This window comes from Canis lupus, chromosome 3 (assembly GCF_048164855.1).
Source record: "Canis lupus baileyi chromosome 3, mCanLup2.hap1, whole genome shotgun sequence".
Classification (NCBI taxonomy): domain Eukaryota; kingdom Metazoa; phylum Chordata; class Mammalia; order Carnivora; family Canidae; genus Canis; species Canis lupus.
The window spans coordinates 59,448,534-59,466,844 of NC_132840.1; the positions used below are offsets into that span (position 1 = coordinate 59,448,534).

Genomic DNA, 18,311 nt, shown 5'->3' on the forward strand with positions numbered 1-18,311 from the left:
CATGGCTCTTCCTCTGTTGTCCTTCACTTAGAGAAGACTCTACCATTCCCACTGGCTTAGCAAAGTTAAGAATGTGTTTTAGAATGCAAGTGATCAGGATAGGAAAGCACAGTCACTTCGTTACAAACAAGAATTAAATTATTAACCACAACAAAATGTGATAAAAAAGGACTTCATTTGTGCAGCCAACTCTTATTACCTGTAAAATATTGTGGAATCACCTGGAGATAGTAAAGTATTTAAACCATGTGTATATTAATCTGTGCAGTTATTTCTTATCATGGTCTTCAATAGAAATTATCTGTGGATTATAGAGTTAACCATTTTGAATGAATATGGAAGTAAGCATAATGATCTCTTCAATTTTCCTAACAATCTACTATAGTACATGTGCTTTCCAGAGAAGGGACAATGCTTTCAAAGGACAACATACTCCAGGAAAACAAGGTACAATTCATTTAAAACAAATTTTATTACATATTGCTAATGTAGTTAGTAAAAAGCATACACTGAGCTATGTTTTAGAAAACTCTACAAAATTAAAGATCTCTGATTAAACCCTTAACACCTAGATGTCATCTATAGTTAGATTTTGGCTAATATGTTTGAAACCCAGTAAAAAGAGAAACTATGTAAAATATTTTCTATAGTATCAAAAATAACTGGAACACACACTAAAATTTTGAAAAAGATTACTTAAAATATGGGTTGTAGGTTCTTCTAATCTTCATGGAAACAGATTTAATCCTGACAGGTGCACTGTTTTTCGTCCATGTGCCCCATTGAACCCCAGTTGCGAGCAGTTTCCTGGGAAAGTGATGGACGCCGTTCAGATTCGCTAGACCACACTGGTTGAACCACCAGCCGGTGTTGTTATTCAGGCTACTGCAGCTCTTCACTGACTGACCCCCTACAAGACACGCTGGGCGACACCCATCATTGTCAACATCTGAGGTGCTGAAAGGCATTGCATTTTGGTTTTCTTCTTTTCCAGATCCCCGGAACGCATCACCTGGTGAAAATAGGGATTTTTAAAGACTAAATTTAAAGGCGCTTTTTGTCACCTTAATTGACCTTTCCGGACTGTTGTTACAAAGCTTCACATCTAGAGCTAAGGTTTAAATTATTTTCTACTAGATATCATATTAAAGTCTCTCCTCCAGGGCAGCCTGGGTGGCTCAGCGGTTTAGCACCGGCTTCAGCCCCGGGCCTGGTCCTGGAGACCCAGGAACGAGTCCCACGTTGGGCTCCCTGCATGGAGCCTGCTTCTCCCTCTGCCTGTGTCTCTGCCTCTCTCTCTCTCTGCCTCTCTCTCTGTGTATGTGTGTCTCTCATGAATTTATGAACAAAATCTTTTTAAAAAATTAAAATAAAATAAAATCTCTCCTCCAGATTGCAATATGCCAAGATCTGGAAATGAAATCCTCAGCATGATGGGCATCTCTGAGTGGACATTTGATATAAAATCACAATCCAAACAGGCATTTGGCTCTTTATGCAGAATCAGATAATTTAAGCCAAATATGATGCTGTACAGATCTGTCATACTTTGGGGAAGGGTGTACAGTACTTGGTAATTAAGAGAAAAGAATGATTTCTACAAAATAATAATAAAGAGTACAGACTAAGTTTCCATGCCCCCACCATCCTCCATCACTCAAATACAGAGGCATGGGTAAAAAGGGAGCTGCCACCATGAGCTGCTTACATTTCTAGGTACACATGTAGGGGCCACCAAATTTATATAAATACCCAGTTGCCTCAAGCATGTAATCAGCTTCATTACTGAGATGTGGCTCTCCACCAGCACATGGAGAGTACTCACAGGAACACTGTGTTTACAAGGCCTACACAGGATAGCACGGGACGGCATCCCTGACAGTCACAAAAACCCGCAAGAGCAAATCCCAGCCAAGGCAGCCCATGTAAGTAAGTAGCTAGGCATGACTCTGGTTTTACTAAAACCATTTAAACAGAAGATTCTGATTAATGCCATTATACCTAGATCTCACTCATGAGTCAACTTTGCTAATTTGGGGGCGACTGAATGAGGTGGTTCTTTGAGCATCTGACCCTCAGTTTGGGCTCAGGTCATGATCTCAGGGTCATGGGATCGAGCCCGGCCTCGGCCTATGGGCTCCGGGCTCAGGGGGGCCGCTGCTGGAGATTCTCCCTGTGTCCCTCCCCACCGACTCTTGTGCATACACACACACTCTCTCTCAAAATAAAAACAAAAACAAAAACAAAAACACCTTTGCTAATCAGTTTGAAAGATTGACTTAAAGTGAAGCTATGTGAACTATCTGAAGAATCCAAAGCCCACATTTGTTTCATTGTGCTCTGAATGTTTGGCATCTCTTGAGACAGGTACTCGAGGAGCCTGGAGGACTTCATTAAGTGCCAGTGGCCCATGCTATGCTCCAGCTCTGCTGACTATTACAGCTTCTTACTCTGCACATCACAGAAAATGAAATGCCAACATTACAGGTGTTTGAGGGAGAATATAATTTTCAACACCCACATAGTGCTATACCTCTCAGAAGTTCAGACGAGAGACATGACACCTAAGGAGCATTGCCTAAATTATATGATCCCTCTACAGATACTTTCCCTGGATAAAGACCAACCATCAGAAGGATCATATGTTATATGTGCTTCTCACTGGGTTACATTTAATAAACGATTTTTAGAATATAATGCATACGAGATGTCTGGCTGGCTCAGTCGGTAGAGCATGTGACTACTGGTCTCAGGTTGTAGCTTCAAGTCCCAGATTGGGTGCAGAGATTACTTACAAATAAAATCCTTAAAAATAATAATATAACATAGTATAATATAATGCATAGGTCTGTTTTTAATAACTAGCCCATTAAAACTCACTGCCATGCTTCCTATGAGTGTACTTAGAGAACATGACACTTGGTTTTCTCTGAGAAACCAAACAAAGATTTCTCAAGTTTTAGAATCAGGAGTATTTGTCCCCCTGGAACAACTGTGTTGCTCAAATGTTTGAATTTCATATTTCTATTTTGCTCTGAGGTCAAAATCAGATTTGCAGCTCACCTCTACCATGTACCTGATCATTCTTAACCTCCTAGTTTTATCAAGTTCTATCTCTATGTTCTATTGACACCTTTTCTTTATATTGATTGTGTTATGTGGCCATCTGTTGAAAATTACTTAACCTTATTGGGAAAATGCAGAATATTTTCTGAGGGCAAAGTCTGAGGGCTCCGTGATGAAAACATTTGTGCCATTGTAAATCCTATCCTCTAACTAGATCTTAGTCTAATAGAGAAACTCACACAAACTTTCCATATTTAGGTAGTTCTTTACACTTTACAGATGCAGCATTAAAAATTTCATCATGATTTGAATTTCAGACTTTCCCCTAAAATCCCAAGGCTAACCCCCTCAGATGTCAGGGACTCCACCCAAACTGGGCAACATTTGTGCTCATTTTCCTCCCGCTGTGCCGGGACTCAAGCCGCTGTCTTTGCCAACATTAATCTGCCAAAAGCCTATCCCTTCCTCCAAGTACAGATGAGTGGTTCTCAACTATAAGGATGCCAACATATCCATCTTTGAATACAAATACCTGGGCCCAGACGTACTAAATCGGGTTCTGCAGGAGCATATACTTTCAAAAAACTTTCCCACGTTGAATCTAACATTAACTCCTTGTTAGAAACTACCCTTCCAGGAAGATTTCCTGGATGCAATCAACTGGGATCATTCTCCCCCTCTCAAACCCCCAAAGCTCTATCAGTATTCAGTATTCCACATTTTCGGTTTTCTTTATCCCCCTCTATATTATAATTAGTTAAAGAACTGGGAACACATCTCCCTCATTTTTTGATTTCTAACACTAAATATACACAATAAAGCACCAAGATGAGCAACAGTAGGAGAGCTGAATTTGGTATCATCTCAAACTTAAAATTTCAGCATCAAATTATAAAGTTAACATGAAGTGTTCTGAAGTTCTTAAAAATTAAATTTATTTGGAAATGAGTGCACTAAGTAAGGCATAGTGGGAAAAAACAACCCCAAACTAGTTGTTCTATCAACCTGGCTTCTTGCCCTGGGTCAAGTGTGATGACCTGGGACTCACGGGCAAGTCACTTAATTTTTTAGGCTCCTTTACCTGGAAAGTGAGAAGAGTGGAGATCAGCTCAAAAAACTCTGATTTCTAAATGCAACCTCTCAGAACATGAAAATGTCAGCAATTCCTTCCCAGCCTTCTCCACAGACTCTACTCTGAAGAGTTAATTGTAATTAACCCATAACATAGTTTTAAAGAATATAAGCTCTTCAAAATCATAAAGTGGTTCAATGATCATAGCAGCTTCAAAGCTCAGTTTTCTCTCTTCTAATCTATTTGTTATCAGTTATGTATCCTAGACCAAGAGAAATGCATTACTTTATCTTCTCCTAATACTGAGTCAGCTATATTTAAATATCCTGAATAATTTGAGGAATAAAAAACTTACCAGCATTTCCTGAATACCGTCCTAAGTGTATCTTAAAAAATCTTGTTTCATCTTCTAGCCAAAAGTTATCATATGATGCATAAGCAAATGTGTCATCTTCAGATTCCAATGCAATATACAGCATAAAACTGGTATTTTTCTGATTTACTATGTAAAAAATCTTTTTTAGTCCTAGCCAAAATTCGCCTGTTAAAAAAAAAGTTTTTTAATATATTTTAATACAACTAATATATATATTTTAATACAACCCTTTATTATTGAATGTTTGGAGTTGTTTAGTTTTTAACATTGAAATGTCCCACATAAATTATTTGAGAGACTATATAGCCCTAGCTTGAATTATCAGTGTTTGCCTAATTTACAAAAATTACATATATATGATATATGTAATTACATATCATATATATGATTACATATCATATATATGTAATCTTCCCACTTCTACTTCTCTAGACTGGGGATAACTAGACTGTGAGATATTTTTATCTCACCAAAATAAATTCAAAAATTCATTTAATGACTAAGTAAAATTTCAAGATTTACCTTAAGATATGTCAACAAAAAAGCTGTTGAAATATTATGGCAGGTAACAAAATGATGTGTACTTATAAATGTTAAGAATTTTAACCTCCAGATCACCAGCTCCTAAAAAAAGATTTTTCTGAAAAGGCTCAGCTGAAATTACTTTTTCTTTCAGAATGATGCTCTGTGAATAAACATTTCTTCATTATAATGCAGTGTGTCAGTTACCTATGAATGGAAGTGTGATGGAATGAAACGGATGAAAATGAATTCCAGGATGAATTGGGGAACTCAGTGTTCTGGCTGCTGACCCTTTGCATGTTCCAGCTGATGGCTTTGTACCTTCCCCTGCCCACCCTGGCACAGCCTCTGCCCTAAAACACATTCCTCCAGCTGTATCATAAGATTACAGAAGGAAGTACAGGGTATTGTGGAAACAAACCTCAAAGAGTTTGGGGGACAGTGTGCCAACACTCACATCGGTCAACCTCTAGCTAAGATCCCATGTCCCCCCCAGGGATGAATGGTCACCCCAACTGCACACCCCCTTAGAAGTGAAAAGAACGGGGTACAAGAGCTAAGGTGGGTCCAGCCCATGACCCTCCATTTTAAGTATCTTTGCCATCTTGCCCCTCTACCCAAGCCCTAATAAAGTAACAATATATTTTCCTTAATTCCAAGTTTATTTTAAAAAATATATCAAGTACAGTCTGTACTTGAACATGAAGTATGCCTGCCTGAGGACCTTTGTCTCAAAACTCAGATAATTAAAAAAAAAAAAAAGAAAAACTCAGATAATTTCCCCATTGAAAAAAGCATAAAGTAAGGAAGATGGCAATTCAGTCTGTAGATCTGTGACCACCAAAATCAGGAGGTAGCACATGGCAGAAAATTAGAGATAATGCTGAGAACACACAATACATGAGTTCATGCACTCCATGACCCGGTAGTAATCTAGCCGTGTTCATCAGACCTCATTACATTTCACATCCTTTCTAAATTCATTAGCATGCAGCAGGGATTATAGCAACAGAACTAACACCACCATTTACTAAATCCTGGGATGATGTTATTATGGGATGTTAAGGCTTTTGAATTAAAACAACAGTAACCTAAAATAACAGCACAAAAATGATGAAAATGTAAAACTTCCAACAAAGTTACAATTCTGCAGTGTTCAGAAATACCAGCATTTCTATTTGCCAGCAAAAGTAATACTGTCATAGATTTTAGAATTCTTTTGGGGTTTACAGTTTTCAAATTTTGAGCATAGTGATTTTTATTGATATTTTAATAAAATACTACTCCCAGGTCATGTAACTTGAGTTTGTCCTGCCACACACCTCAGTTCTGCATGCTCGTAGACACAGCGCACACGCCAAGTATTTCAAGGTTTGTGACAACCCTGCCCCCCACACAATGTTTCATTCCACAAATAGTTCTAGAGCATCTTCCAGAATTCTGCTGGGTACACAGTAAATACTTAATAAAGACCCTCAGAACTTTCACTCAACCCCATTTCAACAGGTATCTGGGTTTCCAGATCCCAACGAAAGACCCATTCATTCTAAAGTAATATGACGTGAAGAGAGAGTAATTTGAGAGAGGAAGGATTGCTGTTTTTGCTAATGATGTGACTAACAGAGAAACGGTCTATAGGGGTCATCCCAAAAAGAAGAAAAAGAGGAGAAATAAGATTTGACCTAAAAGGTCGCCAAATCCGTCCAGATAATCACACCACGGCCTTTGGAAATCAATGATCCCGTCAACTCTTTTCTGTATCATGGTCCATCCACCTCCTCGGTAATCCATGTCACACATTACCTAAAACAGATCCAGAAAACACAAAAATTATATACTATCATTTTTATTCATTGACATAAAGCTCATGCTTCACCCTTAAGCCTAAAGAAAGAGAAAACCATTCCACCAAAAGTTTCAATGCAATTGTATGCTATTAATATATTCAAATGTAAATCCCTAGACATAGTGCTGTTTGTTATAAGACAAACTTGTCATTAACCTAATTACTGTCCCTGGTGTCAGCCATGTGTTTGCATATGTAAGTTGGTTGCATTTCAAGCATTGTGAGGTCATCCCCTTATTCCTCAACTCAACTGATATTTTTCAGTTGAGTGGTAATGCTACCAACGTGATGTAGCAAAATGAGGTATTCGCAAATTAACTTTTCCTTTGAATTAAAACACTGATTTTTAAGTGTTAATTAAATATGCCCGTGTGCCTGCCTTTGATTACTTTCCTCCAGACACCTGAAAGGCCTGTGTTCAGACTGGGGTCAGCAGACAGAAAGGTCTGCTCTATGCCCACCTCAGCAGGTATTCCTGGAAGCCCCTGTTGGCACCTGCTCAATACCCCTGCGAGGACTACTGAGGGACCCAACCCAGAGGACAAAATGCAAGCAATCATCCCCATCAGAAACTGCCTGCCCACAGAGAATGGCAGTGTGGAGGAAGGTAGGGAATCAACACCTTCCCACGACCTCAAAAGGTAATTTCACAACACATTCTTGAAAAATTAGAAGACTTCCCTCTCCACATATGTTCAGGGTTTTTTTTGAATCTGTAAGTGAAGCAAGTTAGGTAATTTTAAAATTATTTCCCACCTAAATCCCAATTTTTTGACACCTTGTTAATAGATGTCAAAAATAATGTTAGTAAAAAAGCCATATAATTTAGTGATTTCAAGATGAGAAACTGGCATATCTACTCAGTAGAAAAATTATTTTATTGTGTAATGAAGATTACCAATAAGGTGTGATAGTGACATCATGAACTTTCTTATACACAAAGAGTAAACAAACAATATTATATATAAGTAATGTATATGTTATTGTATATGTAATATTACTAGGCTAAATAATCTTGTCAATAACAGAGAATTTCTGATAGAAATTTCTTCCAGAAATCATAGATAGACATGAGGATAGTTTATTTTATTCAATTTAAAAATTATTTTAATTTAAAAAAGATTTTCTCAATCTGCCTCATACTTTAGTGAAGGTTTTTATTATTAATTTATTATATAATCACATAAAATCATTTGTCACCTTCAGAGGAAGAGAAATTGGAGACTTTTTAGCAAGCACCAAGGCAGAGCACCCTACTACTTTCTAATATCCACATGCTAATGAAAGCAGGCATTTGTATGCATATTTCTGCTTACTGTAAAGATAATATAAGATCTTACACCATATGGATTTACTTCAGAGTTTAAACATGAAATCTCAAATGGAAAAGTGAAAGAGTCTCAAGTTCTTACAGGTTTGTGGTTTGGGCAGAGAATTTCAGAAAACCAAAATTTTGAAACTGGAACTTCTACCAGTTTATCTTAAAATTTTCAAAAAAAATTAAAACAATTAAAATTTAATATTAATTAAATAGACTGCTTATCCTGTTTCATATAATAAGGAAAAACTTTACCTCAAATGGGTAACTGGATCCTTCCGGGTAGATTATATATAAGCCACTTGGTGTTTTGGTGACAGAGCCAAGGGAATCTTTAATATCAGTGCAATCTAAACCTAGAAAAGTAAAATTTGTTATTTAGGATATTTTCAAGTGTACGTTAAGGCTTAATCATTTTACTGTAGAGATCTGATAGCACTATTTGAAATTATGAGCATAATTTCCATTAACAATATAACTTTAACTTCTTAGAAATGAAGAATGATTTCAATTTTAGAAAACAGAGAAAATACACAAAAGAAATGGGATTAAGGAATTCATGTTGCAATCAACCTTCATCAATAATAACACTGTTCTAACAGTGAGAGAGAGATTAGTACTCCATACTGCTTAAATGTTCCATTTGGATTCATTTATTTAATTTATTTCATAGTGATGCATTCTCTAGTCCAATAAATAATGCTCTTTCAGGAATCTAGGCTTGCTTGGGGGTGCATAATGTGTAAAGTAAATATGTATGAATGGGAAGGATAAACCAGATGAATAAGTAGATTAGCTGTAAGTGACACATCCTTGACTATTGGAAACTTCAGAGACTCTAGTTGGGAACCACTATGACAAGAGCCAAAGGGAGAGTACGGGAAATCCCTTTCTTCAGCATGAAGAAATTATGCTTGAGGCCAGAGTCTGCTCTGAGCCAATAGTTAGAACTGTAGCGCCTGCAATCACCCTCTCCAAAGCATCCCACTTCCCAGGGGATTATAAACATGGTGTGGATATGGATATTACATTGGATTCTAAGATACTTTACCTTGTATTATCTTTATAAATGTAATAGAATGCAACCTTTACGTGGTTTATTACCCAATTTTAGTATATGTGCTGCCGAAGCGAGCACACGTGATTTATTACCCAGAGAAACAAACACATGAAAGCCTGAGACTCCAGAGCCAGAAGCCTGGGTTAGAGTCCCAGCCCTCTAAGGAGCAGCTGAGAATCCTTGGCTTGGTTTTCCGCTTCTATCCTTATAGTAATACTGCCTAATTTGTAGTGTCATTGTGGCAACTTTACATGGTAAGACATTTTGTAAAGCACTTAGCACAGTGCCTGGCACACAGTACGTATCTAGAAAATGTTGTCTACAAAAAATTAGCTGTAAAAGATTGTTTGCTTTCCCCTTTATTTCCAGAAGATATAGATTTATTGCCTTTGTTCTGAAAGGCTAAGAGACATTCTTTTATAACTTTATGCTCAGAGATATGATAGAAGTCCACAAGAGAGGACTGATCTGGGTTAGAATACACTCTCCGCCATCACCATCCAAATAAATGTGAACACATTATTTAGCTTTTCCTGGGCTGCCTATTCCTCCTCTGATGATGATCATTTTCACAGCAAACCCTCCTATCATCTGTGCATCAGGCAATATTTGAGGAGATTTTCACGTGCTTAGTCATGTAATCCTTGCAACAACTGCATCAGGTAAGTACTACCAGTTTTCAATGAGGAAACTGCATGAGTTATGGGGAGGCAAGTGGTCTGGCCTTAGAGATACATGAGGTACAATAAAATAATTCAAAATAAAATAACATATGGAAGTGCCCATCTTACACCTGACACTTAGGAGATTCTCAGTAATTGTTTCTTTCCTTCCCTTTGTAAGGAAGAAAGATCACACCCTAGGCTCTCAATAATATTTTTTTACTTGGAACTCTGGCATTAATTCATATTTGAAAGATCAATACAATATTTTTCTTAGAAATGTAGGCCTCTTGGAATTACTACACTGTATATTATTACAAAAAGCTCTAGATTCCACTTTATTTCTGTCTTAAGTTTCTTTTTCTTTTCAAATTTTATGTCCCAATTTGAAATATTTGGAACATATCAAAAATACTTTTTACAGGTGAAAAGAACTCTGAAATTTTCTTTTCTTCTAACTGAAGATTAATTGTGAATAAAATGTAAAGGACAGTCCAGAAACAACTTCCATAAAACTGCCATTTGCAACAGATTCAGGATGTGTGTGCAGCTGTGGCTTTTAGACACTGGAAAACTTTCCTAGCTTTGGAAAGAACATCTGTCTGGGTTGAAGTCTGCCTACCAGCAAGTTGTGCCCCTCTAGGCTGTTAGATAATAGCGAGCTGTATTTTATAAACAAAACCTCTAAATGCACCAACCCATCCAGGAAAATTTGTTTGTTTGTTTGTTTGTTTGTTTGTTTTTCCATCCAGGAAAATTTGAAGACAAGTATGAAAAGTCTGAAATAGCAAATTTCTCACCATGAGACTGAACTGGCCTGTGAGGCAAAGGCTCCAGCTGCTTTCTGAAAACTTCTGTGGTCAGAAGGAGGACCCGGTTCATGAGCTCATTAACCTGAACACACAGACACCACCTTTAAAGCATTTTATATCTGAACAAAACTCCCTCCACTGAATTCTACAGCTGGCATCCACAAGCCTCCTACAAACTCCGCTCTGCAATATATGGCAATACCTACTGCCCCACACTACATCCTGGGCCCCTGCTGCAAGGCCACCCAGGCACTGCCACAGGTAGGGTCGCTGCAGGTGGCTCACACCTGCCAACCTGGTCCAGCTCTCACGCTGCAGGGCTCCAGGGTGGGGCGCCACTGAGGGCCTACTTCTTTAAGTCAGCTGTCCCTGTAGGGGCACCTGAGTGGCTCAGTGGTTGAGCATGTACCTTCGACTCAGGGTGTCATCTCAGGATCCTGGAATCAAGTCCCTGCGGGGAGCCTGCTTCTCCCTCTGCCTGTGTCTCTGCCTCTCTCTGTGTGTCTTTCATGAATAAATAAATAAAATCTTTAAAAAGAAGAGTCACTTGTCCCTGTAAATCTGCCACCACACTGCACCCTCTCCAAGTGACTTTGTATTTGCCTAAGGATTGCTATGATGCCTCTAATAGAGTAAGCAACACATGTCTGGATGTGAACCCATTAAAAAATCATATAGTTGTGCCTCTAATACTATCGATATATATGTACAAAACAACGCAATAGAAAAGATCCGTACCTGATTGGATAAATAATCCAAGGAAGTTTGTTGCTCATCCATCATATTTCTTAGCAGCTTTTTGGTATTTCGTGTGTAGGAAACAATAGAACTTTGCAAATTTCCTTAAATTATAATAAAAAAGTGTTTGCTAAATATTACATTGTTAGAGAAAATAATTAGAGTGAAAAATAATTGTACATGATTTTGGATTAATATGTAGACACAATAATATCTCAATCTATCTAAATATTCCAGTTAGTATAATTTTTAACACGGGACTAACAAAGGGAACAACTGTTTCAATGATCTTAATGAAACTGTGCTTTCTAATAGTTTAGATTATCCCCAAATAATTTAATCTGATGTAACAGAGAGACAACATTCTGAATATTAATTCTCACTTTGTAAGATAAGAGATACAAAAGCAGGAGGTCCAAGGGTCCTCAATTTTTACCATATAAGAAAGGAAAAGGCAATAATCCATATCATGCAAGGTAATTTTCAAAATAAATCTTAAATAAATTTTAATTTGTTCTATTAGTGCTATGTATTTTTTCTTTTTTTAATGCTATGTATTTTTATATAAACAAATGCCAAACACACATATACACAAACAATAAGTCACAGTTTTTTTTTTTTATTTAGTCACAATTTTGGTTGGTTGGTTTCTGATTGAACTTTTCTATATATTTTCCTTTTTAAAATGTTTTTCTTATTTTAAAAGCAATCTTATTCATAGAAGAGTTGCCAGAAGAGTACAAATAACTTCTCCTAAATCATTTCAGAGCATGCTGCCATGATGTCCCTGGATGGTTCAGTCTGTATTTCTTATACCAAAGACATTCTATATAGCACAACCCTCAAAATCAGGAGATAATCGTGGACTATCATATATTTCCCAGACTAAATATAGTGATGATCCTTTATTACAAAAGCATCTTCACAGTATCACATGCATTATTCTTTAAAAGATTATTTCTATATTCCTAATTTTCACTCTCACAGCAGAATCACATTCATAATCTTTGAGATCTATCCCCACTCCCAGCTTCATTCCACTTTTACTCTGGGACTCTCAATGTCTGTTAGATTCCTCCTGGAGTTAGGTATCTGTCTAAGGGACCTATGGGGCACTTGCCAACCTGAGGGCCCAGAGATGCTTATGTTGCACATCCTGGCCTACTGTTTCCATCCGTAGGAGCTGAATCAGGTCATCACCCCCTTCCTTTCCATTCCCCTTCTTCATCCCACCCCCACCCCCCGTGTGCATGTCATAGACCATAAAAATCCCTGCACCATTACTAAAGAGCTGTAAACAAAAACCAAGACTTTGAAAGTTTGTTTTTATGCTTTGCTACATAAATTGGCTGACTTGGTAATATGCCTATTGTACAGCTATTCAGTATTAATGAATTCCCTACTCAAAACTAAGGAGCCATTTTCTAGTGGCTCAGATGGAAGCCCGAAAGTAGCCTTTGATGGGTTGATAAAACACAATTGTCAGTGCCCTCTGGCTTGCCCCTGCCCTCGGTGGTCAGCTGATGCCACAGGGTGACATACAAGGATTCATTCGTTTATTCATCAAATACTTACTAAGCACCTACTACGTGCTAAAAACAGGCAGCCTCTGGCCTAGGATGATCAAGGTACATATAAAATGACCCAAACAAAGGTAAGGTATATTTCCTTGTATGCATAACCTAGAAATAATAAATCATATACCCTTATAGTTGCAGTCATTTTTAATACTTACTACACATGAAATGTTTTTCTTCTCGTGTAATTTTAATTTTAACATCACATGACTCCTCACAGTCTTCCTTACAAACAGTATCATTACTTTTATTCTCATCTTTTGCATTAGATACGTCTTCTACAATATTAACTACTGGAGAATCCTTTACATTGAAAAATAGAAATAAGAAAGGAATACATGAAGTATGTTATATGACCTAATACATAATAAATAAGAAGATACACAGAAAAGGTGAAATTTCAGGACACACACAAGGGTGATCGTTAGAAAAAAACAATGAGCCATTCAGTTAAACTTCTACAAATAAACCTTACAGGTAAATTTTAGGTATGAACAAAAAGCATATGTTTATTCAGTATTTTTGCTCTGCCTTTTTGTTTTCCAATTCCAAAAGGATCTAGTTAGGCTCTACTTTCTGTAACATGGCTCCATGGCCTTGACCTTTAACTGTGGCATGTTTCCATGTTGAACACATGCTATCCCTCATCCAGGCATCCGGCAGTCTGAAGTTCCATGAACATGGCTAAGAAGGTTCCCTGAGATGCCTACACCTCTGTGCCAAATGGACTTTCTGCCACCAGCTATTAGGAATTGGGGGAGGGAAGGGGATTGTGGAAGGCTTGTCGCTTTGGCATAAGTAAAGGTATTTACAGATTTGAAGGGTAAAGTACTCATTGGTGATAACAGTAAAAAAGCATGGAATTTTGCTTTGCAAAATCAATAACAGATGTCATCATGAAGAGCCAACTACAGCTACCATTCCAAAGCTATTTATTTCTGTTGGTAACTATTGGCTTTCCAATATTAAAACAGTGTTTGGTAGAAGTTACCTACTTTAAATGACTGTTAATTAAAAGAAAATAGAAACAAGTTTTACCTTCCTTTGACCTAGGTATTGAGAGAAAGGTAAAGAGCTAATCATATGATAAAAGGTATTTGCCCAATAAGATGCTGGCATTTTGTTACATAGACCTATTTGTAACTCCTTGCTCTTTCCTCTCAACTCCTGTAATAATTGGCATAGTAAATGTTTTCAAAAACCTATGTGACAACTATGTTTTTTTCAGATCTAAATAAGATTTTTAAAGTTTCAGTATTTTAGAGAATTATATTATTAATATTTCTGCAGCTTTCCTAAAATTTATTCTTCCTTTAACCTTGGAACTTTGGAATCTGGTATAGATACCATGGTAAATACGTTGTATAACATTTAAAATGATAAACCAATATTTAAATATGTACAGATCCAATCCCCATCTACTCAGAGTATTGCATACACTTTATTAGGTGTCACTCTGACATTGTAATAAATAAAATTTTCTAATTTCCTAGATAACCACTCACAAGACTGTATTTTAAATATAAACTTATAGAATATTTATTTTTTAAATAGCAAAGCAAATATTTTATTACCTATCAGATATTTCATTATCAAAGTTAACTGGAAAGTTGCCGGCTACTTTTTAACCTAGGCCTGTAATTTCTTTAAAATTTTTTTCAGAAGAAATGTGTTAAGGGTGAATCCTCAGTTTACGGTTTCCTAAGTTTAAAAATAATATAAATTAAAAAAATAATAATATAAATTAAGCAGAGTCTCAGCATTTCTAAATAAACACTCTAATTTTCCATAATTGTATTGGATAACACAATTAATCTTTTCAAACTTTTAATATATATCTTCCTGGAGATATATAATCATACTTCTAGCTAAAATAATATTGCTAAAATTCTTACCGTAGAATGATGTACACAATTACCTTGTATAACTTCTCCACAAATTAAAATAAGTGTATTTAAGAATAAAAGTGAAGCTTGAGAAAGATACATCATATTCTTCCTGGAGAAATGAAACACTTCTTCAAATACCAGTAAGCTCTGTGTGGAAAGAAGTGCGGGCAGAGTCTTCAGTTAAAAGCTCCTGGAAGGTGTACAACAAAAACAGAAGCCAATACTGACTGGTTTCTGTGCTCCTTTGAAACAACACCCTTCATATGAAAAACAAGGTAGCTTGTAGAGATCCTGTCATTTTTAAGTTACACAAACTTTTTAAAATCACTACATGCCTGCTTTTAGAATATAGGCAGTAACTAGATACATAAGTAAATAAAGCATGAATTTATAAGCCCACCTAATGATTATGAGTTGGATTTTGGGGGGCCTTGGGAAAAACACCTTTGATAAAATATCCCTCAGTAATTGGAAACTAGTTTGTATAAAAATAGTAAAGAAGGAGACATGAATGATGAAACAGAAAGAATGTTATATTGAAACTGTTTTTACAAAATGCTAAGCAGAAATGTAGTCAATGTGGACATCAGGGCAGCTAATTCGGATGTAAAGTAAGCTTCCTCCGAATTTAGCTATCGGTGGTGGTTGTATTAATCACATAAATGCCAAATTCCTAGCACTCTGTATGTTTTACATATATATTACTAAAACTTCAAACATTCTGACTGTAAGGGAACCATCACTATTGAAAAATACCACCACTGAGAGCTGACTGAGCAGTCTGTAATAGTCTCCAAATACTCCCAAACACGATTCCTTCTCTTCATTATATAAACATGCCTAAATAGTCACCATGCTACAATTAAATAAAATGAAAGGATCCAAGACTTTCCTGAGTCTTTCTTCCCATTCAAGAGTTAGGCGGCAGGGACCACACCACAGTGTTTCTGGGGCCCGTGATGCTGACTGGGGCACTCCAATACTAATGAAATAATGTCTTAAAACAATTATGTACCCTCTGACTGTGCTTCCTCATACCCACTGTCTAAACCCAGGCACTCTTCTCTCTGCCTCTCAGAGCCTCTTTGGGGGCAGCAGGAGATGGTGGGGGTGCTGGCTCTGCAATCCAACCACCTGGTTTGAATCTTGGTTCCCCAACACCTTTGCTCTGGGTCCTCTGGCAAAGTTATATAATCTTACCATAGCTTAACTACTTCCTTTGTGGAGGAGGATTATGCTGAGGATTCAGTGATTTTACATACATAAGCACTTAGCACAGCGTCTAGGATAAATTAGGCACTCCAGTGTAAGGTGTTAGTATTTTCTATGATTTGGCTTGATCTATAATGCAGCTCTAACATTGCTGACAATATCGGTGACCTTTATCATCTGTATTAGGAGCAGATGAGCACTTATCTTTAATCTTAAATTTCTAGTTGAAGTCTTATGAAATTGTAATGATTATGACAGAATTTCAGTCATTTTAAATCAGCCAGATGTTAAAATTCTTTGTTCACAGCTTTCCCAGAGACAAATCCAGGAAATTCTTACTGGAGCAAGAAAATACTTTTGCAGAAGATGGAAAAAAAAAAAAATAGCCTCCACCAAGATGAAAGTGAAAGCTCAGGAAATTGTCCACCACAGGCTGCTTTGCATAACTCACAAGGTTATTATACTATTCAGATTAAATAAATAATGTGAACATGCTTTGTAACCATAAAGGGGCTATTATTAGCTTCTTACATAAACATTGTTAGCAATTTATGATGTGTGTTCATGAAGTTGGGTGTCTCCTAGGCATCTCCTATCTAGGTCATGTCTGAAACCCAAATCTTACTCTTTGTGCCTTCAGCCTGTCCCTCCCCATTTTAGGAAACAGCAACGCCCTTCATCTGCTTGGTCCAGCCCCAAATCACAGAGTTACATTTGACTTTTTTTTCCCCTTACTTGGAACACAACCATTTCACCCACTTGCCCACAACCATTCATCAACACCTTTCACTGGTTCAAGGTTTAAAATTCTGAACACTTCTAGGGCGTTTCTAGGGTGCCTGACTGACTCAGTCACTTGAATGTCTGGCTTCAGCTCATGTTGTGATCTCAGGGTCCTGATATCAAGTCCGGAAATGGGGCTCCTTGCTCAGTGAGGAGTCTGCTTTCCCCTCTCCCTCTACTACTCCCCTCATTTGTGCTTTCTGTCTCTTACTCTCTCAAATTAAAAAAAAAAAAAAAATCTTCTGAATAGCCCCAGGGAAACAGAACTGTGATGATAGCAATGGGAATAGAATCAAGGTCAATGTCGTGGCTAGGCCAGTTTAAAACTTGCCAAGATAGCCAATGGTCTATGGATACACCTTTGGCCTTTCCCTGCTAAAAGTTATATATTCTATTGTCTTGGCTTTGTCCTGAAGGAAGCTCACGTGTTTTGTGTGTTAAATCAAAACTGGAGGGATCCCTGGGTGGCGCAGCGGTATGGCGCCTGCCTTTGGCCCAGGGTGCGATCCTGGAGACCCGGGATCGAATCCCACGTTGGGCTCCCGGTGCTCTGCCTGTGTCTCTGCCCCTCTCTCTCTCTCTGTGACTATCATAAATAAATAAATAAAAGCTGGATTTGTTGTGGCATTTTAAAATCTCAGTCACCAGATTACATTTCAATTTGAGTAACTGCATACAACTTTGCAAAAACCGTTTTAAGTAGTTTCAACTGGAAAAGTTTATTTGAAGTTTAAAAATGAACATACCTGATTCACAAAGGCAGAGCCATTTCAATGGTGGGTGGATGATTTTTATTTGGTTTGTACATTTTGCTTCCAATCTGAGAGTTCTTCCATTAAAAAACAAATAACAAACAAACCCTGGCTAACACAGTCGGAATTTATATGTTCTTTTATACTGAGTTCCAACAAACAGTTTCAGCCTCTTTTCTTGTTTTTTTTTTTTCTTTTTCTTAAATAATAAATTTATTTTTTATTGGTGTTCAATTTGCCAACATACAGAATAACACCCAGTGCTCATCCCGTCAAGTGCCCCCCTCAGTGCCCATCACCCAGTCACTCCCACCCCCTACCCACCTCCCCTTCCACCACCCCTAGTTCGTTTCCCAGAGTTAGGAGTCTTTATGTTCTGTCTCCCTTTCTGATATTTCCCACCCATTTCTTCTCCCTTCCCCTCTATTCCTTTCACTATTATTTATATTCCCCAAATGAATGAGACCATAAAATGTTTGTCCTTCTCCGATTGACTTATTTCACTCAGCATAATACCCTCTAGTTCCATCCACGTCGAAGCAAATGGTGGGTATTTGTCGTTTCTAATGGCTGAGGAAAATTCCATTGTATACATAGACCACATCTTCTTTATCCATTCATCTTTT

The 18,311-nt window shown here is 37.3% G+C and overlaps 1 protein-coding gene across 2 annotated transcripts in view; it reads right to left on the bottom strand.

Moving 5' to 3' along the window:
* Positions 1-448: 448 nt before the first annotated feature.
* Positions 449-18,311, bottom strand: part of ANGPTL5 (angiopoietin like 5) — a 132,034-nt gene continuing 114,171 nt past the window's right edge. For both annotated transcript variants that reach the window (XM_072821729.1, XM_072821728.1), the window contains 8 exons: positions 14,945-15,085; positions 13,208-13,352; positions 11,473-11,576; positions 10,723-10,816; positions 8,456-8,556; positions 6,719-6,839; positions 4,494-4,679; positions 449-1,012 (listed from right to left, as the gene is read on the bottom strand). In XM_072821729.1, the coding sequence (XP_072677830.1) occupies positions 693-1,012; positions 4,494-4,679; positions 6,719-6,839; positions 8,456-8,556; positions 10,723-10,816; positions 11,473-11,576; positions 13,208-13,352; positions 14,945-15,040 (1,167 nt within the window). In that variant the 5' untranslated portion in view covers positions 15,041-15,085 and the 3' untranslated portion in view covers positions 449-692. The remainder of the gene's footprint in view (positions 1,013-4,493; positions 4,680-6,718; positions 6,840-8,455; positions 8,557-10,722; positions 10,817-11,472; positions 11,577-13,207; positions 13,353-14,944; positions 15,086-18,311) is intronic.